Source organism: Myotis brandtii, unplaced genomic scaffold (genome assembly GCF_000412655.1).
Source record: "Myotis brandtii unplaced genomic scaffold, ASM41265v1 scaffold114, whole genome shotgun sequence".
Classification (NCBI taxonomy): domain Eukaryota; kingdom Metazoa; phylum Chordata; class Mammalia; order Chiroptera; family Vespertilionidae; genus Myotis; species Myotis brandtii.
In genome coordinates, this window is record NW_005353927.1 from 596,399 (window position 1) to 613,533 (window position 17,135).

The 17,135-nt window shown below is 54.2% G+C and overlaps 1 protein-coding gene across 1 annotated transcript in view; it reads left to right on the plus strand.

Moving 5' to 3' along the window:
- Window positions 1-17,046, plus strand: part of ARHGAP35 (Rho GTPase activating protein 35) — a 90,342-nt gene extending 73,296 nt beyond the window's left edge. The window contains exons 3-6 of the mRNA XM_005857833.2: window positions 4,347-4,424; window positions 6,154-6,285; window positions 12,528-12,633; window positions 13,330-17,046. Coding sequence (XP_005857895.1) covers window positions 4,347-4,424; window positions 6,154-6,285; window positions 12,528-12,633; window positions 13,330-13,687 — 674 coding nt within the window. The 3' untranslated portion in view covers window positions 13,688-17,046. The remainder of the gene's footprint in view (window positions 1-4,346; window positions 4,425-6,153; window positions 6,286-12,527; window positions 12,634-13,329) is intronic.
- Window positions 17,047-17,135: the final 89 nt, after the last annotated feature.

Sequence of the window (17,135 nt, forward strand, 5' to 3'; positions counted from 1 at the left end):
GGAATTGAACCTGGGACCCTTCAGTCTGCAGGCCGACGCTCTATCCACTGAGCCAAACCGGTCAGGGCAGTTGCAGCAATTTTAATACTTTTTGGAAATGCTTTGTTCCTAAAGTATCTGGTATTTATTTTTCCTTGTGTATCATCTCCCCTCTTTCCCCCCCACCCCCCAATTTTATTGAATGATAGAATTCAGGAGTCAGAGAGACCTTAGAGGCCTGAGCCATGTTCTAGAGTGGCGGTTCTCAAAGTGTAGCTCCCTGACCAGCCAGGATCTACATCACCCAGAATATGTGAAATGCAGAGTCTCAGGCCAGAGAGAGAGAATCAGAAACTTCTACGGGTGGAACCTGTATTATAACAAGCCCTTCAGGAGATTTGGATTCATGTGCGATTTTGAGAACCAATGATTTCAAACATAAAAGTAAAAAAAATGAAGGCTCTAGGATGGAATGAGATTCACATCTCAATCCACTCTGATCTTATGCATGTTACTTACCCCTTAGCCTCTGCATTCCCGTCTCTAAAATGGGGTTAGTAATAACCTCTCTGGGGCTGGGGTGCGAGTTAATGTAAAATGTACAGTAAGCACTTAGCATTATGTGCCTCCCACATAGGAAGCAGTCAGTAAATGGTTTGTTATTGTTCTTACTATCTTCCTAGACCAGATACTATCTTTTTAAACAGCATTCCAGACAGATGGCTATCCGTGAGGAGGGAGTTCAAAAGCTCTGGCCCATTCCAAGGAGTGACAGCTGTAGCTATGCATAATTTCATATACTGAGAGAGCTGCCTTCCTATCATTTCCATTCTTAGTTGGAGCTCTGCTCTCTCGAGCCTTTGGAACAAAACTGTTCTACATGGCAGTTCAGATATTTGAAGATAGTGACCTTGGCCATTCTGAACTTTGTCTTGTTCTTTTCCCAAAGATTAACTTAAACATAAAACAGAGTAGATATTTGAAACCATTAAGGCTTTTTTTTTTTTTTTTTAAGGAAGTAAAAAGGCCTCTCTCCGAGACTGCTTGGGTAGTGGGGTCTTTGGCGATTTCTGTGTGTAGACATGCCCCACAGTTTAAGGTTAAAGCTCTCCCAGGTGGACTTGTGGGCATGGAACAGACATTGTGGTTGGGGCTACTGTTGGTAAGGCCTGTGCTTCCTGCTGGCACGTGTGAGCCAGTCACCCCTAGAGTGTTTCTGTGTGGGCCTGTGGGTCCCAGGACACACCCCCCTTAGAATCCAGCCCCTCTGCCTGCAGCACCCCAGCTCTTTCCTGCTCTGGTCTGGGCTCCTTGGCTGCCCATGCCTGTCAGGTGTCCTGGTTCTCACCTGCATCCTCACCCATGTCACTTGATGTCACTAGCCCTCTGTTTTACTAACAGCCTTCACGGCGTTCGAAGTCTGCTCTGCAATTTTTTTTTTTATTTAATTGATGTCTAATTAGTAGTTGTGAAAAGTTGTACTGGCCAAGCAAATAATAGCTTTTCTAAATTATGTTATGGTGTTGTGTAGGGCAGCGGTGGAATTACTATTTTAAAATGGATTTCGTAAAGTAAACATGCATCCGCATTACAGGAAATACTAAGTTGATGATTAATTGATGCTGTGGAGCTGGCCTTGCACTTTCAAATGCTTCCCTTTTGGTTATCGTGGATCTAGGGAGGTTTCGGCAGCCCATACCTCTGAAAATCTGCAGATAACTAATTTGCACTTGTTTTCTGCCCTGTGGTGCTGGGCAAGTGGCCATTAGGAGACAATGCAGAGGACTGCTCTGTCTGAGCTGAAGGTCAAGGTTGCAGAGATGATGGAATGGCCTGAGGCTGTGAGGGTCTGAAGTTGAGAGAGTGCCTCTCCACACTGGGGCTCTGGGAGGGCAGTGGACATTGTCAAGGACTTCGGAAGCTCCTCCTGCGTTTTCTTTGTATTGGAGAGGATGATAGGTCAAGAGAAGACTACCTAGGAAATAGTTTTTTCAACCCAGTGGTGAAGCCTTGAGCCTGCTGACACATACCCACCCAGGGCTTGCCCAAATGTGGATGGTTTCATGTATAAGCATGTGATATGCGTCACTGGAGATGTGAAATAAGTAGGAAGTTTAAGTACATCTGTGAACAGTTTAGAGAAGTCACTGAGGAAAGAGACCATTGTAAAATTACTAACTAGGGATGGAGCACAAGGTCCAGCCCCTGGCCTCTGACCTTTGGGTTGACAGCAGGAGGGGATGTACCATCTACAAAGCTACCAGAATGCCGAGGGCCAGTGGACTTTACTCAAGTGTGGTATTTCTGGGAGGAAAGACTGGTCTGGACTTCAGCCTGGTGGATAAATGTCAAGTGACTTCCGGAACAGTGTGGACACAGAGGGTGGGAAAGGCCCTGGACTTAGACCAGTCTACCTCTTCCCCGCTGTGAGTGTGGGCCAAGGCCTTTCTGAACCTCATTTTTCTCGTTTGTTATCCCTTCATTTAGTAGCTCCTACTATTGGGGACTGAGGAGTCAATGGTATTATCATTCTTTAATAAATGAATGAGGGTGGGTGGATGCAGGAAAGCACTTTCATTCCAAAAGGGGGCGCGGGGCAGTGGGAAAGGTCACCACTGAGCCGGGGTGCATCTGGAGCCTCAGGTTAGAAAGTGTCCGCACCTCTCTCACCGAGTGCTGTGATGGCAGCTCCTTCATAAGCTAGACATTGCACCATAGGGTGTCCTTGGGACCGATCCACTAACCCCCTTTCTCTGGGGTGAAAGACTGGTCTGCAGTTAACAGCTTTTAAGCCAGGGAATTGGTGACTTTTGCTTCTGTGTTCTTCAAAGTTCACCTGCCACTAATCTGGGGCCCCAGGAACAGGCAGACTGGCTGCTTTTATCTCACCTGGTGGGTCCCTCTTCAGAGGAGCCTACTGACTGCAGGGCCTGGCCCTCTCTCCACTGCCTACACTGCCTTCTGGTGTGTGTGCAGTGGTAGCTCAGGGCACTGCCTCAGTGCCCCGTCAGCCGGCCAGAGCTGCTCGAAGCCAGTCTTCAGAAGGGACCGGGATTGGTTTGGCCCTGAGACCCCGTCTTGGTTTTCACAGGGACTTAATTGTCCTTTAGACGGTGATGTAAGGAGGCCACAGTGGACTTTCCTTCCCTGGAAGGGGAGATGGAGTCGGTGGACAGTGCTTAGAATCTACTCTGCCAAGGGGTGAGAGTGAGGTGGAGGCCAGTTGCTCGGTTGATGCTTTATATTCTTCTTTACTATTTAATTGAATTTTTAAAAAGTATAAAAGAAGGAAGAAATAGAAACTAAACTAAGAATAGAAAAACCCGTATTAGGCATAAAAACAAAGGAAGACATCATAAAGAAAATGACTGGTCTTGAAAACCTAAAATTTTTAAATTATGTACTTTAAAAAATGTAATACACAAAAATAGGAGACCAATAACAAAAAGGCAAAAAATGTAAATGTTTATAACATTAACACAGGCAATTGCTTAATATTCTAAGACTTCTTTCAAGTACAAAATGAGAAGAACCACTCTTACAGGAAAATAAACAAGAATGTGAATAGGAAATTCACAAAGTGAGAAATACACACTGCCAAGAATCTGTTACACTTACTAGCTATCCAAAAAACATAATTGTGGGTTCTTTCTAACAGTGAAAACTTGGGAAAACCTAAATGATTAACAATAGGACTGTTTTTAAAGTTATTATATCCTTTGATGTCTTTAAAATCATATTGTAAAAAAAAATAAGAATAGTTAATGACTAGAGTAAATTCACAACATACTAGTAGTTGGTAAGTGAAAAGGGTGGGTTAAGAGAATATTATCTCCCTTTTGTTAAAAAAAATTTTAATTCAAGAGTATACGTCAAACTGTGGACAAAGTTATCTTTGGCTGATGTATTTCTATATTATTTTTATTTTTTCAAAATCAAGTATTTTAAATTTTTAATTGAAAAAGAATATGGGGGCCCTGGCTGGTGTTGCTCAGTGGTTAGAGCGTCGCCCCGCGCACTGAAGGGTCAAGGGTTCGATTCCCAGTCAAGAGCATGTACCTGGGTTGCAGGTTTGATCCCTGGCCCCGGTTGGGGGGTGTACAGGAGGTAACCAATCAGTGTGTCTCTCACATTGATGTTTTCTCTTCCCTACTCTCTCCCCCTTCCTTCCTCTCTTACACTCTCTAAAACTCAGTGGGGAATAAAAAGAATATGGGGGAAATAGGTTGAAGCATCTAGGAAATTGCTTTAGCCCTTTTCCCTCTCAGGGAAGGTGCCTCATGCTCTCCCCTTCTCTCCTCGAGTCTGTCCCCTCAGTCTGTGCTCTCCACTGCCTGCACCTAAGACACCTGCTTGTTTCTCCTCAGGACTGAGCACTGAAGGCATCTACCGGGTCAGCGGGAACAAGTCGGAGATGGAGAGTCTGCAGAGACAGTTTGATCAAGGTAAGGCCACAGCCTGCTGAGCATCGGAGGCCGGAGCCAGTCAAGGCGACCACGACAGCCAAACTGCCAGTGGAGCCCCTTGAGGGAGCTGCAGTTCAGCCCTGGGGGTGCTCCTGCCACACACAGCCCCAGAGCAAGAGGTGCTGGCTTGGTGACTGAGAAACAGAAAGCATTTGGCCCCAGTTAGGATCGCCTCCATGGTCACACTGCCACAGAGGAGGAACAGGCCCTGTCAGCAAACGGAAACATCCCCCTGCCAAGCCTGTGTCAGCCCATCACCTCCCACAGACACTCTTCGGGTCACCCTGGCACATGCCTCCTTCACCACTGGAGGGCCTTGCCTCCCTGGGACTGGGCCATGCAGGCATAATTACATGCACATGATGTAAAGTTGAGTTGAGAAGACAAACTTATTTTGCCAGGGCCCCTTCCCACAAAGGAGTGCCCCTCTCACAAAGTCCCTGCATGAGAGAGAAAGCAAGGGAACATTTTGTGCTTAGCTGAGCCCTGGGACTCAGGCTTCTAAAGCTGAGCTCTCATGAATTAGACTTGCTCTTAGCGGGACTCCCGTCTCCTGAGCTAGGGCAGCTCTGAGAGGCCAAATCTCTTTCACCGAAACGCTCGGCCAAACTCTGCCTCTTAGCACTGAGCGTTCTGTGGGACGAGAAGTCTCACCCACCGGTGCCAGAGCAGATGAGCCAAAGCAATCAAAGTTCTCAGATGTCACTGGCCAGGGAGGGAGGTAACCTAAGGATCAAAGTGGGGTCAGACTAAACGCACGGCTGGGCCTGAGGGGACCCAGCCAGGCTCAGAAGCCAGGCAGCCTGTGCGGGCTGCGTGACAGAGCAGCTGCCAGGGCACAGCCAGGAGCAGGCTCCCTGCCCAAGCACCGGGGCCATCGCACTGCAGCACCACAGTCGGTCTCTGCTAGTGGCCCGTGGGGAGAGGTGACACGAGAGAAGGGACGCACATTCATCTTCTGGGCTAGGAAGCATGAGGTCCACATGAGGGTGTTGCCACGCCCTTGGGTATGCACTTGTACCGTATATACAAGAATCTGTAACAGCTTATCCCCCCAAAATGGGACCAGCTAATGACTCTCAGTCGATGATTTCTTACAAATCAGGAGTGCAGTCAAGTCTGAAAAGAAAAAATTAGATATTAGAGACCGAGGTGTCATAAGCTGAGGGGCCAGAGGAAAAAGAACGAGTCTGTCCTACATCATAAGGGGTGAAGACGGGGGCAGCAATCAGGACTGTTGCAGGGTATTTTTTTTCTTTTTTATTGAATTTCTTGGGGTGACAGTGGTCAAGATTGTTGGTAATGTGTTTGCAGCCCACCATGAAAAGTGAGCCAGCTTTTTAGGAAAGCCCCTTCCTTTCTTCCCGTGGAGGGATGGGTGTCAGGAAAAGGGAGCAGCACGTCCAGGCGCACAGAGGGAGCTCACTGGATGGCTCAGAGGAGGGGGTGCGGCTCCTCCTCACAGGGTGACCTTGGAAGGAGGTGTTGGCTGTCGGCCTCTGCGAATCTGAGAACCTTCTTTTAGCAGCACCAGGGCTGCTCCTGTCCAGTCTGTGGTCATCCTGAGGCCCTGCGCAGGCTCCAGGCCAGCCCTGGGCAGCACCCCAGGGTCCTCGAGGTCTCCCTGACTTCCCCCAAGCACAGGGTTTTCCTTATGCTTCTGCACAGCTTAGCTCGACCTGGCCTCACTCTTCCAACTTCCTTTCAGACCACAACCTGGACTTGGCAGAGAAAGACTTCACAGTGAATACCGTGGCTGGTGCCATGAAGAGCTTTTTCTCAGAGCTGCCTGACCCCCTGGTCCCCTACAACATGCAGATTGATCTGGTGGAGGCGCACAGTGAGTACCGGCAACCCAGCCTGACTGCACTGGGCACACTGAGGGAGAGGGGCGGGGGCAGCACCATAAGAATGGGTCCTGCCCTCGGGGGCGGGCACGGTGGCTCTTGGAGCTGAGATTTAAAGGACATAAGGAAAGGGAACTAGATGACACCAAAGGGACTTGCAAATGAGGCTCCTGCCTTTGAGGACCAGAGGTTCTTCTCTGAAGGTCCCCCCAAACTCCATGAGTTAAGAGCCCAGTTTGGGTGTCAAATTCGGATTGAATCCATGCTCCTTTGCTAGTGCATATTGTGATGTTCTCTGACCCTTCGTTTTCTATGTTGCTGTCCCTACTCCTGTTTATGAAATGAGATTAGGAAAGTTACAGAGGCGGGGCTACAACAGGCCCTGTTAAGAGGTAGATGTTACTTTCCTTTCCCTGCCTCTCCCTCACGCCTCTCCTCCTATCAGCCAGCCTCTGAGGGAAAGGGACAGGCCAGTGGCCCCAGCTAGATGATCACTTGGGGCTACAGCAACTTAGCACCTTGTTTTAAGGGCCATCTCTGCCTGCTCTCCCGCATGCTCCCCCGCCTGCCTAGACAGCTGTTCCTGCCCTGGCCTGCCCCTCTCAGGCCGGGCCTTCCCCCTGGGCAGCCTTTCCTGGACTTGGTGTAGTTCTGAGGAGGGGACCTGACCTCTTGGAGCTTCCCACGTGTAGCACTTTCTACTCTTTTTAGCCAAAGGCAGCTTTCCTAACTTGTACTTCTGGTAGACCAAGCCCAGAAGCAGCCATTGCTTTGCAGCAGAAGGAAGTGTCTGCCAGTGACCAAGGGGTGCCATGTTCCTCAGACCCCAGGACGTTCGTCTCATCTTGTCACTGCCCAACTCAAAGGAGGGAGGATATTGTTGTTGTTGTTGTTTTGTTTTTTTTTTTTCCATTGATTTTAGAGAGAGAGGAAGGGAGTGGAATAGAGCAATAGAAACATTGATGAGAGAGAATCATTGACCGGCTGCCTCCTGCACACCCCCTACTGGGAATCAAACCGGTGACCTCTCGGTTTATGGGTCAGCACTCAACTACTGAGCCACACTAGCGGGACTGAGAAGAGGGAGTTCTAAGCAAGCACAATTTACTCACAAGGCTGGTATGACAGAAATTTGAGGGAGGTCTCAAACCAGCAGAGCTTTAAGTTCTGGGTCACGGACTCCTAGTGGCTTCAGTGACTAGAGGTGCTGGCGGAAGGCCACCCCTGCCCCGCGGAGGTGCCCCTGTCAGGACCTGACCCCTGCATCACCTTCCCATGGTCTGCGTGCCCCGTGATGTTGGTTTCCACCATATTTTATCCACATGGTCTTGCCAGATTAAAGTTGTTTATAGCTCCTAATCCTGCCCAAGCCCACCAGGGATGGGGCAGAGTTCTGGGATGTCATAGCTCATCTGGCCTTCTTTCCCATCTGCCTTCTCGGGACAGGAGTCGGGTTTCTCCAGATGACTTAGGGGTGGGGACAGGTGTCCGCTTCTTCTTTGATCCTGCATCCTGATAGAGGTCCTCCCAGCAATCCCTGCTCCAGCAGACTCCAGGCTGGCCCTGATGTGAAACACGTAGGAAATCTCCACTGGAGCCAGCTTTCTTTCAGCCTGGGCTTGTCTCTCGGCTGAAGTTAGGGAGAGGAGGCATGGGCTGGTACCCAGCTTGCTAGGAGCTAGGGGGATTCCTGTCAGCATTTGTCTTGACTTGGCGCCATCTAGAGGCTAGTAGAGTCCTGGCACCCAACAGAATCCCATTGTTTCTGTGGGAATTGCTGACATAGCATTTTTTTGTTTTTGGGGGGGGTTGGGAGCAGGAGAGGGAGGTGTTATTGATAGGCAATCAGCTGCCCTTCCTACAGCAGCTTCCGCAACTTCCAGTGCTGAGGAAGGGAGCTTCTTGCTGCCACTGCAGCCTGGAAAAGGGTGGAGATTTTCTGCTTCCTCTTCCTATTGTGTTTCCTGTGCCCCCAGCTAGTCAGCTGGGTCTCTGTCTTGAACCTGGTTGGGGGGAGTGATCTGGCACCTCTGACAGCCAAAGCTAGCTGAGTGAAGAGTGGGCTGTGTGTGTCAGGGGTGGGTAACTGAGCCAGAGACAGCCCCCAGGCAGTACCAGAGTGAGTGTTCAGGGACATGGAACAAAGATTCTTAAGCCCAAAAGTAGCTGTTCCCAGCCTGGCTGGGTTTCCATGGCAACATCAACTTGACCAGCTCTTTCCACTTAATACCTAAGAACTGTTGTGTCTGTGTGTATTCAGGGCTTGGAAATGGTTTCAGATCCCATCACAACAAATACCAAGGTCACTATCAAATTGTTTTGTTAGCTCCATAATTTCACAATATTGGACATGCTGAAAATGTGCCCACAAAATAGAGATTTTTGTGATTATTCGCCAGTCATCTTTCTACCACGTTCAAGGTGATGTGTGGGAGATTGAGAAATGAAGAACAGCATACCGCTAGGGAGTGGCAAGCTGAGGCTTGACCTTTGGTGCTGAGACATTGTCCCTGCCCTCCCCACGTGCACATGTGAGCTGTTTGCCAGACAGAATGAAGCTAGCTGAGCTGGAAATGCAGAAAAGACAGTGGTGGAGGAAGTAAGGAGAGGGCTTCATGGAAGAGGTGGCATGAGGCAGAGAAAACAGCTTTGACTTCCCCATTCCATCTCCTCCTCACACCTCACCTCAGCATTCCAAAAGTGTCATCAATTATTCTTGCTCCACACCTTCTCCTTGACCTCCCACAATACCCGTGGCCCCACCACCTGTCTGGTCCACCCAGTGCCACAGAAGCACTGACCTATGTCTTTTTGTGCCAGAAGGAGCCCTGCAGCTGGCCCCATCTCAGTGCAGAGGTTCTAAGGACCTTTGATTCCAGGAACCTATAACTGCAAGTGAGATCCGTGTGCACATTTTAGTGCATAGAGAAGACCAGTAGCTTTCATCAGATTGTCAGAGGGATGTGTGACCCAAAATGGTTCAGGATGCAGCTCACCATCTTACCATCCCATTTACAGGTGAAACCACGTAGGGCCACAGATTCTAACCGACAGACTGGCGTGGTCACAGGCGGACCAGCCTCACTGCTCACTGGGCTCTTACTCACATGCTGCCTTGTGACGTTGCTCATCCTGGGATCCTGCTTCCTCTTGTCTGTCCACATAGCTGCTTAAGAGCGTGGGGTTGTCCCTCACCTCCTAGCACGTGCCAGTCCCTGCCTCGGTCTGGTGGGACACTGAGCGGGCTACTGCGGGTTGTGCCTCCAGGAGGACGCCCTGGAGTCATTTCCCACCTGCGGGAAAGGTGGGGACTGCACACGGGTGTGCCTGCATGCCTCACCGAGGGGTGTGGCCCTGAGCTGGGTGTTGTCCTCTTCTGGTGGTGCCAGTGTGCCAGGTGGTCAAAGGTCATCAAGGATTTTCCTCTAGGCACTGTTGGGCACCGCAGATCCAAACCTAGAGCCTGTTGGCAGCCTGGATGCCAAAGATGGCAGCAGAGTGGCACAACCAAAGCAAGACTGGTGTTTGAGATCAGGGCCCCTGGCACCAACTTATGTGACCTTAAACCAGTATTTTTACTTCTTTGAGCCTGGGGTTATCTGTCTAACGTGAGGGATGCGATGAGCTAGTCTCTGAGGTCCACGGTGGCCTCTGGCAGTCCCCTCTTCTTCCTCCTGAGTTCTGTGGTCTCAGTTGTTGTAAGTTGCCTGGTCTGTGTCCAGACTTTGTCTTGCCTCTCCTAGAGTGTCCTGCTTTCACCTGACACCTGGAGGGGGCGCTGCAGTGTGGTGGAAGGCAGGTGATCCAGAGCAGGTGTGCTGGCCCGGGAGACAGTCTGGGACCCTCCCCACCTCCCCCTCACCAGCCTTGTGCGTTTGGCATTGCCTCTTGAGCAGGTTTGCTTAGCCAGCCTGTGGGGTAAACCCAGCCCCACCTTCACTCAGGTGATGGTGAGGGCTGCACCGAAAGTGACTGAAATCCCCGGCCAGCACTCCAGCATACCCGTCCCTGAGTGAGAAATCCCTGGTGCCGGGGCTGGCCTGGCGAGGCTGCCAGTGTGAGCCCGGAGTGGATCCCTTGGCGCTGGTGGGGCTTTGCTTGCCTGAGGGAAGTGAACAAGGTCGAGTCAGCAGGACATCAGCACGATGGGCCTTGCTTTTCATGTGGCAGATGCAGGGCCAGGCTTTGCCCTGGGAGGCTTCCTGGTGCTCTCCTTCATGGCCTCCCTCCTCCTCCCACCACTCGCCTGATGCTCCTCCGCATTGTGGACGCCTGTGCCATGAAGCCAGTGGGAGAAAGGGAGCGGGAGCACAGGAGGTGGCCATGGAGGTCCCTGTCGGGCACCTCACTGTGTCAGGAAGGAGGGTGGCATTCCTGGGTGTGGTCCATAATTACTATCAAAGCAGCCTCCGTCAGCCCCACCCTGCCCCTCCTTTTCCCCAAGGAAGAGAGAGGAAGCAACCCTCCTTGTTGCTCGGGCGGATAGGAAGGGGGGGGCATCCAGGGCAGACGGGGGCCTGGCCAGCCCCGTTTCCTGCCTCCAGCCAGGAGGGCGGGTGAGGCTGCCTGTAGGTGAAGGTGCTGCGGCTGTGGGAGCGCCTCATTATTGCACACACGGCTCCGAGGTTGACCTGTGCTGAGCTCGCATCTCAAAGGGCACGATGGTTTTACTGAGACAGCCCTGCACACACTCCTCCTCTGGGAGCTGCTTACTGCTTTTAAGTAAACTTTTTCTTGAAACTTAACAGGAAAGGGTTCTGAAACTCAAGGCCAGAGACAAAGTGTGCCCTTGAGGTTGAACCCTTAAAATAAATCTTGGGTTCAGAGAAATGAAGCCGATAGTGGCCCCACATAATTAGTTTCTGTGGTTTTGGGGGGGGGGGTTTATTGTTGTTGTTGTTGTTTGTTTGTTTTTGGTCATTTTCTAAAAAGCAAATGTTCCCAAATCCCCAAAGTCACACAGCTGTTTGGTGTCAGAGGCAGAATTCGCACCCAGGACCATGTGGGTCAGTACTTCCCAGCAGATTCTCTCTGCACCTCCCGCCCTCCCAGCCGGCTGTTTCTGTTCCATCTGTTCTTCCAAGTCTAGCTTGAGCCAGACTTCTCTGCGCTGCCCCAGACCAACCCTCTGGCACACCCCCTACTGCACAAGCTTCCTAAAGAACACGGGGGTTTGGGGAGTCCGCCAGCCTCCAGGTGCAGGCAGACGTGTGCGTGGCTTATTTGTGGGGAAAGGGGCTTGTGCCCCCAAACCAACGAGGAACCATCATATTTCTTAATGACCCCCATCCAGCCACCCCCCAATCCTCAGTGTGGGATCGCTGCCGTTCTTCCTGGGACGACCCTGCTGTAGGAGCTAAGCCCTGGAGTCCTGGAGTGAACCTTCACTTCTGAGCGGAGCCATTGGGATACCTCCCACGCTCAGAGCACCTGTCCTGGCTGCCTGGCCCCGGATGGCTCTCCAGCTGAGATGGCCCAGCCCAGAGAGCGAGTGGTCCCCACTTAGGTTCTGCAACCGCTCTGGGCCTCCGATTCCTCATGCTTGACATGGGGGACAGCCCTGCCTCATGGCTTGTGAGGGCACTGAGGCAGGCCTGGCGTGGGCCAAGCGTTTCCTCCTAGTGAGCTTGTGTTCTCTCCTAGCACGTTAGGGTTTCATGATGGGCAAAGGGGGCGGGGGGTGTAGACCCTTCGATGGACTGCCTGAGAAGCCCCCACTGTTTCCATCGGCTCTTCCTATAGGGGGATTTGTGGGGGGTCCTGTGGCTCCAGGAAAAGGACAGAGCCCTGCTTTTGTGACAAACTCCCTCCCTAGACAGTCGGTTGGCGTGGGTGGCAGCGCTCACCCGTCTGGTCAGGAAGCAAGCGGGCTTTCTGCGTTGAGATGCCTGTCTCCAGGGGCAACCAGATGAGCAAAGAATGGTGTTCTTTATGGTGGAGCCTCTTTGGATCCTTGAGTCTCGGGTGGTGGGGGCCAGGAAGCTCCAGGCGCACAGTGCTCCCCTTCAGCGGGCGCCTGGGACCCAGAGGTGGGCCTGGCCCCGGGGCCCGAGCCACTGCCAGGTGTGCCGCCTTGGCACAGGCTCTGGGGGGAGAAAGGGGCTGGGCTTCCCTCAGAGAAGGTCCGACACAGCACGCCCTTGGTGGCCGCCAGCTGTCCGGGACCAGGGTCTGCTCTGAGCCCCGGAACACCCCAGCCTCAGCCATGGAAGTCTTTGGTTTTCTCTTTCCTCAGAAATCAACGACCGAGAGCAAAAGCTGCATGCCCTCAAGGAAGTCCTCAAGAAGTTTCCAAAGGAAAACCACGAAGTCTTCAAATACGTCATCTCCCACCTAAACAAGTATGTCGCAGGGCTTGCTGTTTGGTCTTTTCTCCGCAGGAATCACCAGTCAGGGCCAGGGAGCAGCAGAATGAGGCTGAGCGAGGCTCCGTCCCTCCCCAGCCTGCAGGGGTGCTGGTCCGCCTCCCCAGGGGGCACTTCTGGCTCAGGCCCACCCTGGTTCTGTCTGAGAGAGGCCCGCGTGGCCCCAAGTGTGCCAACGTCCTCTCTCCAGTGTTCGTGTCCGTGGTGTGTGACACCTCGCCAACCCAGGCACTGGGAAAGCCGCCCCCCGTCCAGTGAGGGCAGGAGCTGCGGTCAGGAAACCTGGTAACGGCACAGGTCCCAGTTTACCCGCACGTACTGTCTGTTCCCAGACAGACCTGGTTTCATCTCGGCCCTGGTATTCTGGGAGCTCTGGCTGGACACACACTCCCCATCTTGCACAGCCAGAGCATTGTCACCCACTTCAGTGGTCTGGGCAAGAGTCCTGGAGGCAGTCTGTTCACCCCAAGACTTGGGGGGCCTCCCATGGGCCAGGGCCTCAGAGCCACCCCGGAGCAGAGGACAGGGCACAGAGGGCTGTGCTTGCGCCTTTCCGTTCCCTGCTGTGGTGGGCAGGCAGGAAGGACAGCCAGGTGACAGTGACCAGGGCACAGCACACAGGTGGGCCCCCTGTCCCTCAGAGTCTGACTGTGAATTTGGTGTCACCTACAGAGTCAGCCACAACAACAAGGTGAATCTCATGACCAGTGAGAACCTCTCCATCTGCTTCTGGCCCACCTTGATGAGGCCCGACTTCAGCACCATGGACGCGCTCACGGCCACGCGGACCTATCAGACAATCATCGAGCTCTTCATCCAGCAGTGCCCTTTCTTCTTCTACAATCGGCCCATCAGCGAGCCTCCCGGCGCCACGCCCAGCTCCCCCTCTGCCGTGGCTTCCACCGTGCCCTTTCTCACCTCCACACCCATCACCAGCCAGCCATCACCCCCCCAGTCGCCTCCACCCACCCCCCAGTCCCCGATGCAGCCACTGCTCCCCTCCCAGCTTCAAGCTGAGCACACGCTGTGAGTCACCAAGTTCTGGGGCAAAAGGAAACCGTCTTCTCTCTTCGGTAAGGTGGGCTTTGGCCTGTACACAACCAGGCCCGCTGGGCAGGGGCGGGGAGGGTGTCCCCTCTGCCCTGTCACCTTCTCAAAACCTCAGCGGTAGCACCAGCCAACAGTCCACCATAGGCTGGGCTGTCAGATGCCCCAAGCCCAGCTCTCAGGCCTGGGGCTGGCTACAGCAGAGGCCCGGTGGGCCCTACCCTTTGTCATGGACCCCTTGGAGGACTGACCTTGTCAGGCAGCAGCCCCAGTGGCCCTCATCCGTTCACTGCTCCCTGACCCGCCTGCCCGCACACACTGGCCTCGGTGCGTCGCCCACTGCTTGGACGGCCCTGGCCTTGGACAGCGGAAGGAGGAGGTTCCGAGATGCGGGCCACCCCAGGGCAGGGCTAGCAACCCCAGGGAACACTTCCCGTCTGTCCCTTCCCACCTTCTCTATGCCTGTCTAGCGTCCTCCTTGGGAACGTGTGGGACGGGGCTCTGCCACCCCGAGGTGCAGTGCTGAGGGAGCTTTGTGGCTGGATCAAGGGAGCGCAGCTTTCCCCTCTGGCTCCACGCCCTCCCCTCACGGGCTTTGGGATACATTCCCTTTGCAGCCAAGGAACACTGGAAGGAAAATGGGAAAATCCAATAATTTTTAAAAAGAAAAAGGAAGACACTACCAGAAGAAAACTGCAGACCTCAAGATTACGCTCTTCTCCCACCCCTCGGAGAGGCAGACAGGTGGAAGGTGGCCCTTCTCTGTGACAGCAAAGCCAGGAGGCCCGGGGCTGATTGCCTGAGAGCCTGTTGGGGTCTGTCACCCGGTCCCCCTTTCCCCAAAAGATGGTTTGAGCCCTTAGTGGGCAGCGCGGGGAGACCAGCGGACCAGCCTGGAATTGGTCTGCCTTTGGACACACTACAGTACTATGGACACACTACAGTACTATGGAAACACTACTTGGTGTGTGCGTGTGCGTGGGGGGAGTGGTACGCCTGTGAGGGGGGGACAGCTGAGGGTGCAGGGGTGCACCTGGGGGTTGGTTTAGTGTGTTTGGAGTTAGAGTCATTTTCGTCCTGGGCCATAGAATGCCGCCAGCAGCGCTGCTTGTGGGGAGTGGGCAGGGTATGATTTGCCGCCCACACTCATCCTTCATGCTCCCAGGCCAGCAGGCCGAGGAGCCACAGGCACAAAAGCCATTAGTCACCAGAGCACCGTGCCTGCCTGTCACACCACCGCCACCCCTCCCGCGGCCTTCCCCTCAGCTTCCTGGCCCCTGGGAGAACCCTTCTCACACCCACCTCTGCCCCACAACACGCAGTCCGCTAAGGCTGCCACCGATATGGCTGCCCCACTCCTCTGCAGTGGAGAAGCCTGACACTAAGGTACCCGAGTGTGCGGTAGAGGCCCCGCCCCGCATGCCACCCAGTCCTCCGGGTCTCTTTGCACTTTAAGCAGCACCTGTGGTCGATTCGAGGATGCCCTGGGTCACCTCAGCTGGGGGGGCTGACAAAGGGGTGCCTCGGAACAATGTCCAGTCACCCATCCCCAAGCGCTCCCTGTTGGCAGCGGAGGGCGGGCTGGCCCTGGCTCCCTGACTTCCTCTGGATACGCTGGACGCTTCTGCTTTAGTTCTTGTGCGGCTGACTAGGTGCTGGGGATGGCTGCCCCTGCGAGTTTACCCCTCCAGGAACACAAGTCAAAAAGCAGACCCCAGGTACCCGCCTGCTCTGTGTAAGTGGTGGAGGGCGGTGCCCGTGCTTCGGGTCAGGTGGGCAGGAAGGCGATGGCAGTGTCTAGTTTTCACCCGGGTCGGCAGGCCAGGCCCCGGGCAAGTGGGAATCCTCCATGGAGTTAACGTCTCCCTTTTCCTAGGGCATCTCACCTGCTCCCAGTCAGCCCTTCAGTTAAAGGGAAACCCTGAGGGTGGCCCGGAGCCACTGTGCCCTGTGTGAACTAAAGGAGCTTGGCTCCCTCCCATTGCCACACTGCCACCTCCCCTGCTGACACACTCCCCACACCACCACCTGCAGCTCTGCACCAGGACTCACCAGCCCCCACACCTGCCTTCCCACGCCACCCCATTCCTGAGACCTCAGACAGAAGGAGGAGCAACTGCTTCATGCCCTCACCCTGTCGGGGGAGCCTCTGGCCCTGCAGCGCCCCCTGGTAGCTGCTGGAGCAGCTGCAGGGCCCCTTCACGGTTGCCTCCGTCCAGCAAGGGCTCTGAAGGTGTGCAGGCGGCTGGTGTTGCCCCACTGAGCCACCGTGGGCAGGAGACTCCATGGGTTTCCTTTGTTTCTTTTTGCTCTGCTAGCCCTGTAGCTCCTCTTGTCTGCTTCTCCAGGCTGACTTGGGCTCGAGGACATTTCTTGGTGGTTCTAACTTCCAGTCGGAGGTCTGCCTTCACACCAAATGGGCACCCTGGGGGGGGCGGGCAGGGGGGGAGAGCTGGGGTGCATGTTGGGAACTGCCTTGAATGGATTGCAACCCACAGCTCTCGGAGTTGGAGCAGCAGGCAGGAATTGGCCTTGGCCGAAAGGGGTCGGCCAGGGACATCTTGCTCCATGTCCCCCAACAGAGTAGCCGTGTGCCCAGCAGCTCTCCCCCCAGCCAGTCCACAAGAGTGTAGGTGCCATTCAGGGAGTGGACAGCCCTTGGTCTGCGGCAGCAATGCTGCCGGAGGGAGGGAGGGAGAGGTGGTCCATGGTTAGGAGTGTGGCTGTGGGTCTGCCTGAGTTGTTGGCTGTGCTGCACATCAGGGATCAGCATCTGTCCAGCCAGCATGCCCATCACTTGGCGTGAGGAGGGATGCTGAGAGAAGTCCCCAGTACTGTTTCTGTGCACTCTGCACCCCACCGCCACCTTGCTCTCCCTGCTTAAGACAGGAAGCATGCTTCTGGGAGAGTCTAGCAGAACGTGTGTGCCAGGTGGGCAGCAGGTGGCGTCCTAGCAGCATGCTGGCCGGGGGGCCCAGGAGAGCACACCTTTCCCTGTCCCTGTCCCTCCACTCCGGAGGGGATGGGAGGCTGGAGGGAGACCTTCCCCTAGGTCACGGGAGTTCCAGCCTCAGCCCTGAAACTTGAATACAACCTGCAGCATTTGTAACCTAAAGTCCTCTCCTGTGAGAACACACTGCTGGGGGGTGGGGGGGGATTCGAGGGAGAGCGTGGGCAGTGGGCGCGGTGAGCATGGGCATCGGGATGGCCCAGAGCCAAGGCTTTGACTTGTCTCTGGAGGTGGTCACAGCGCTGCACAGACAGTTGCTCTCCTGTTGCTTGGCAGGTTCAAGCCGCTTATTGCCTCTGAGGTGAGAGGACAGCCTGAGCCCCGTGTGCCAGAAACCTAAGTCACATCTGGGGGTGGCGCCAGGGCGGGGCTGGTGTGAGGGCGAAGGCCACTCGGCTCTTCCCTCCGGGGCCACCTTTCA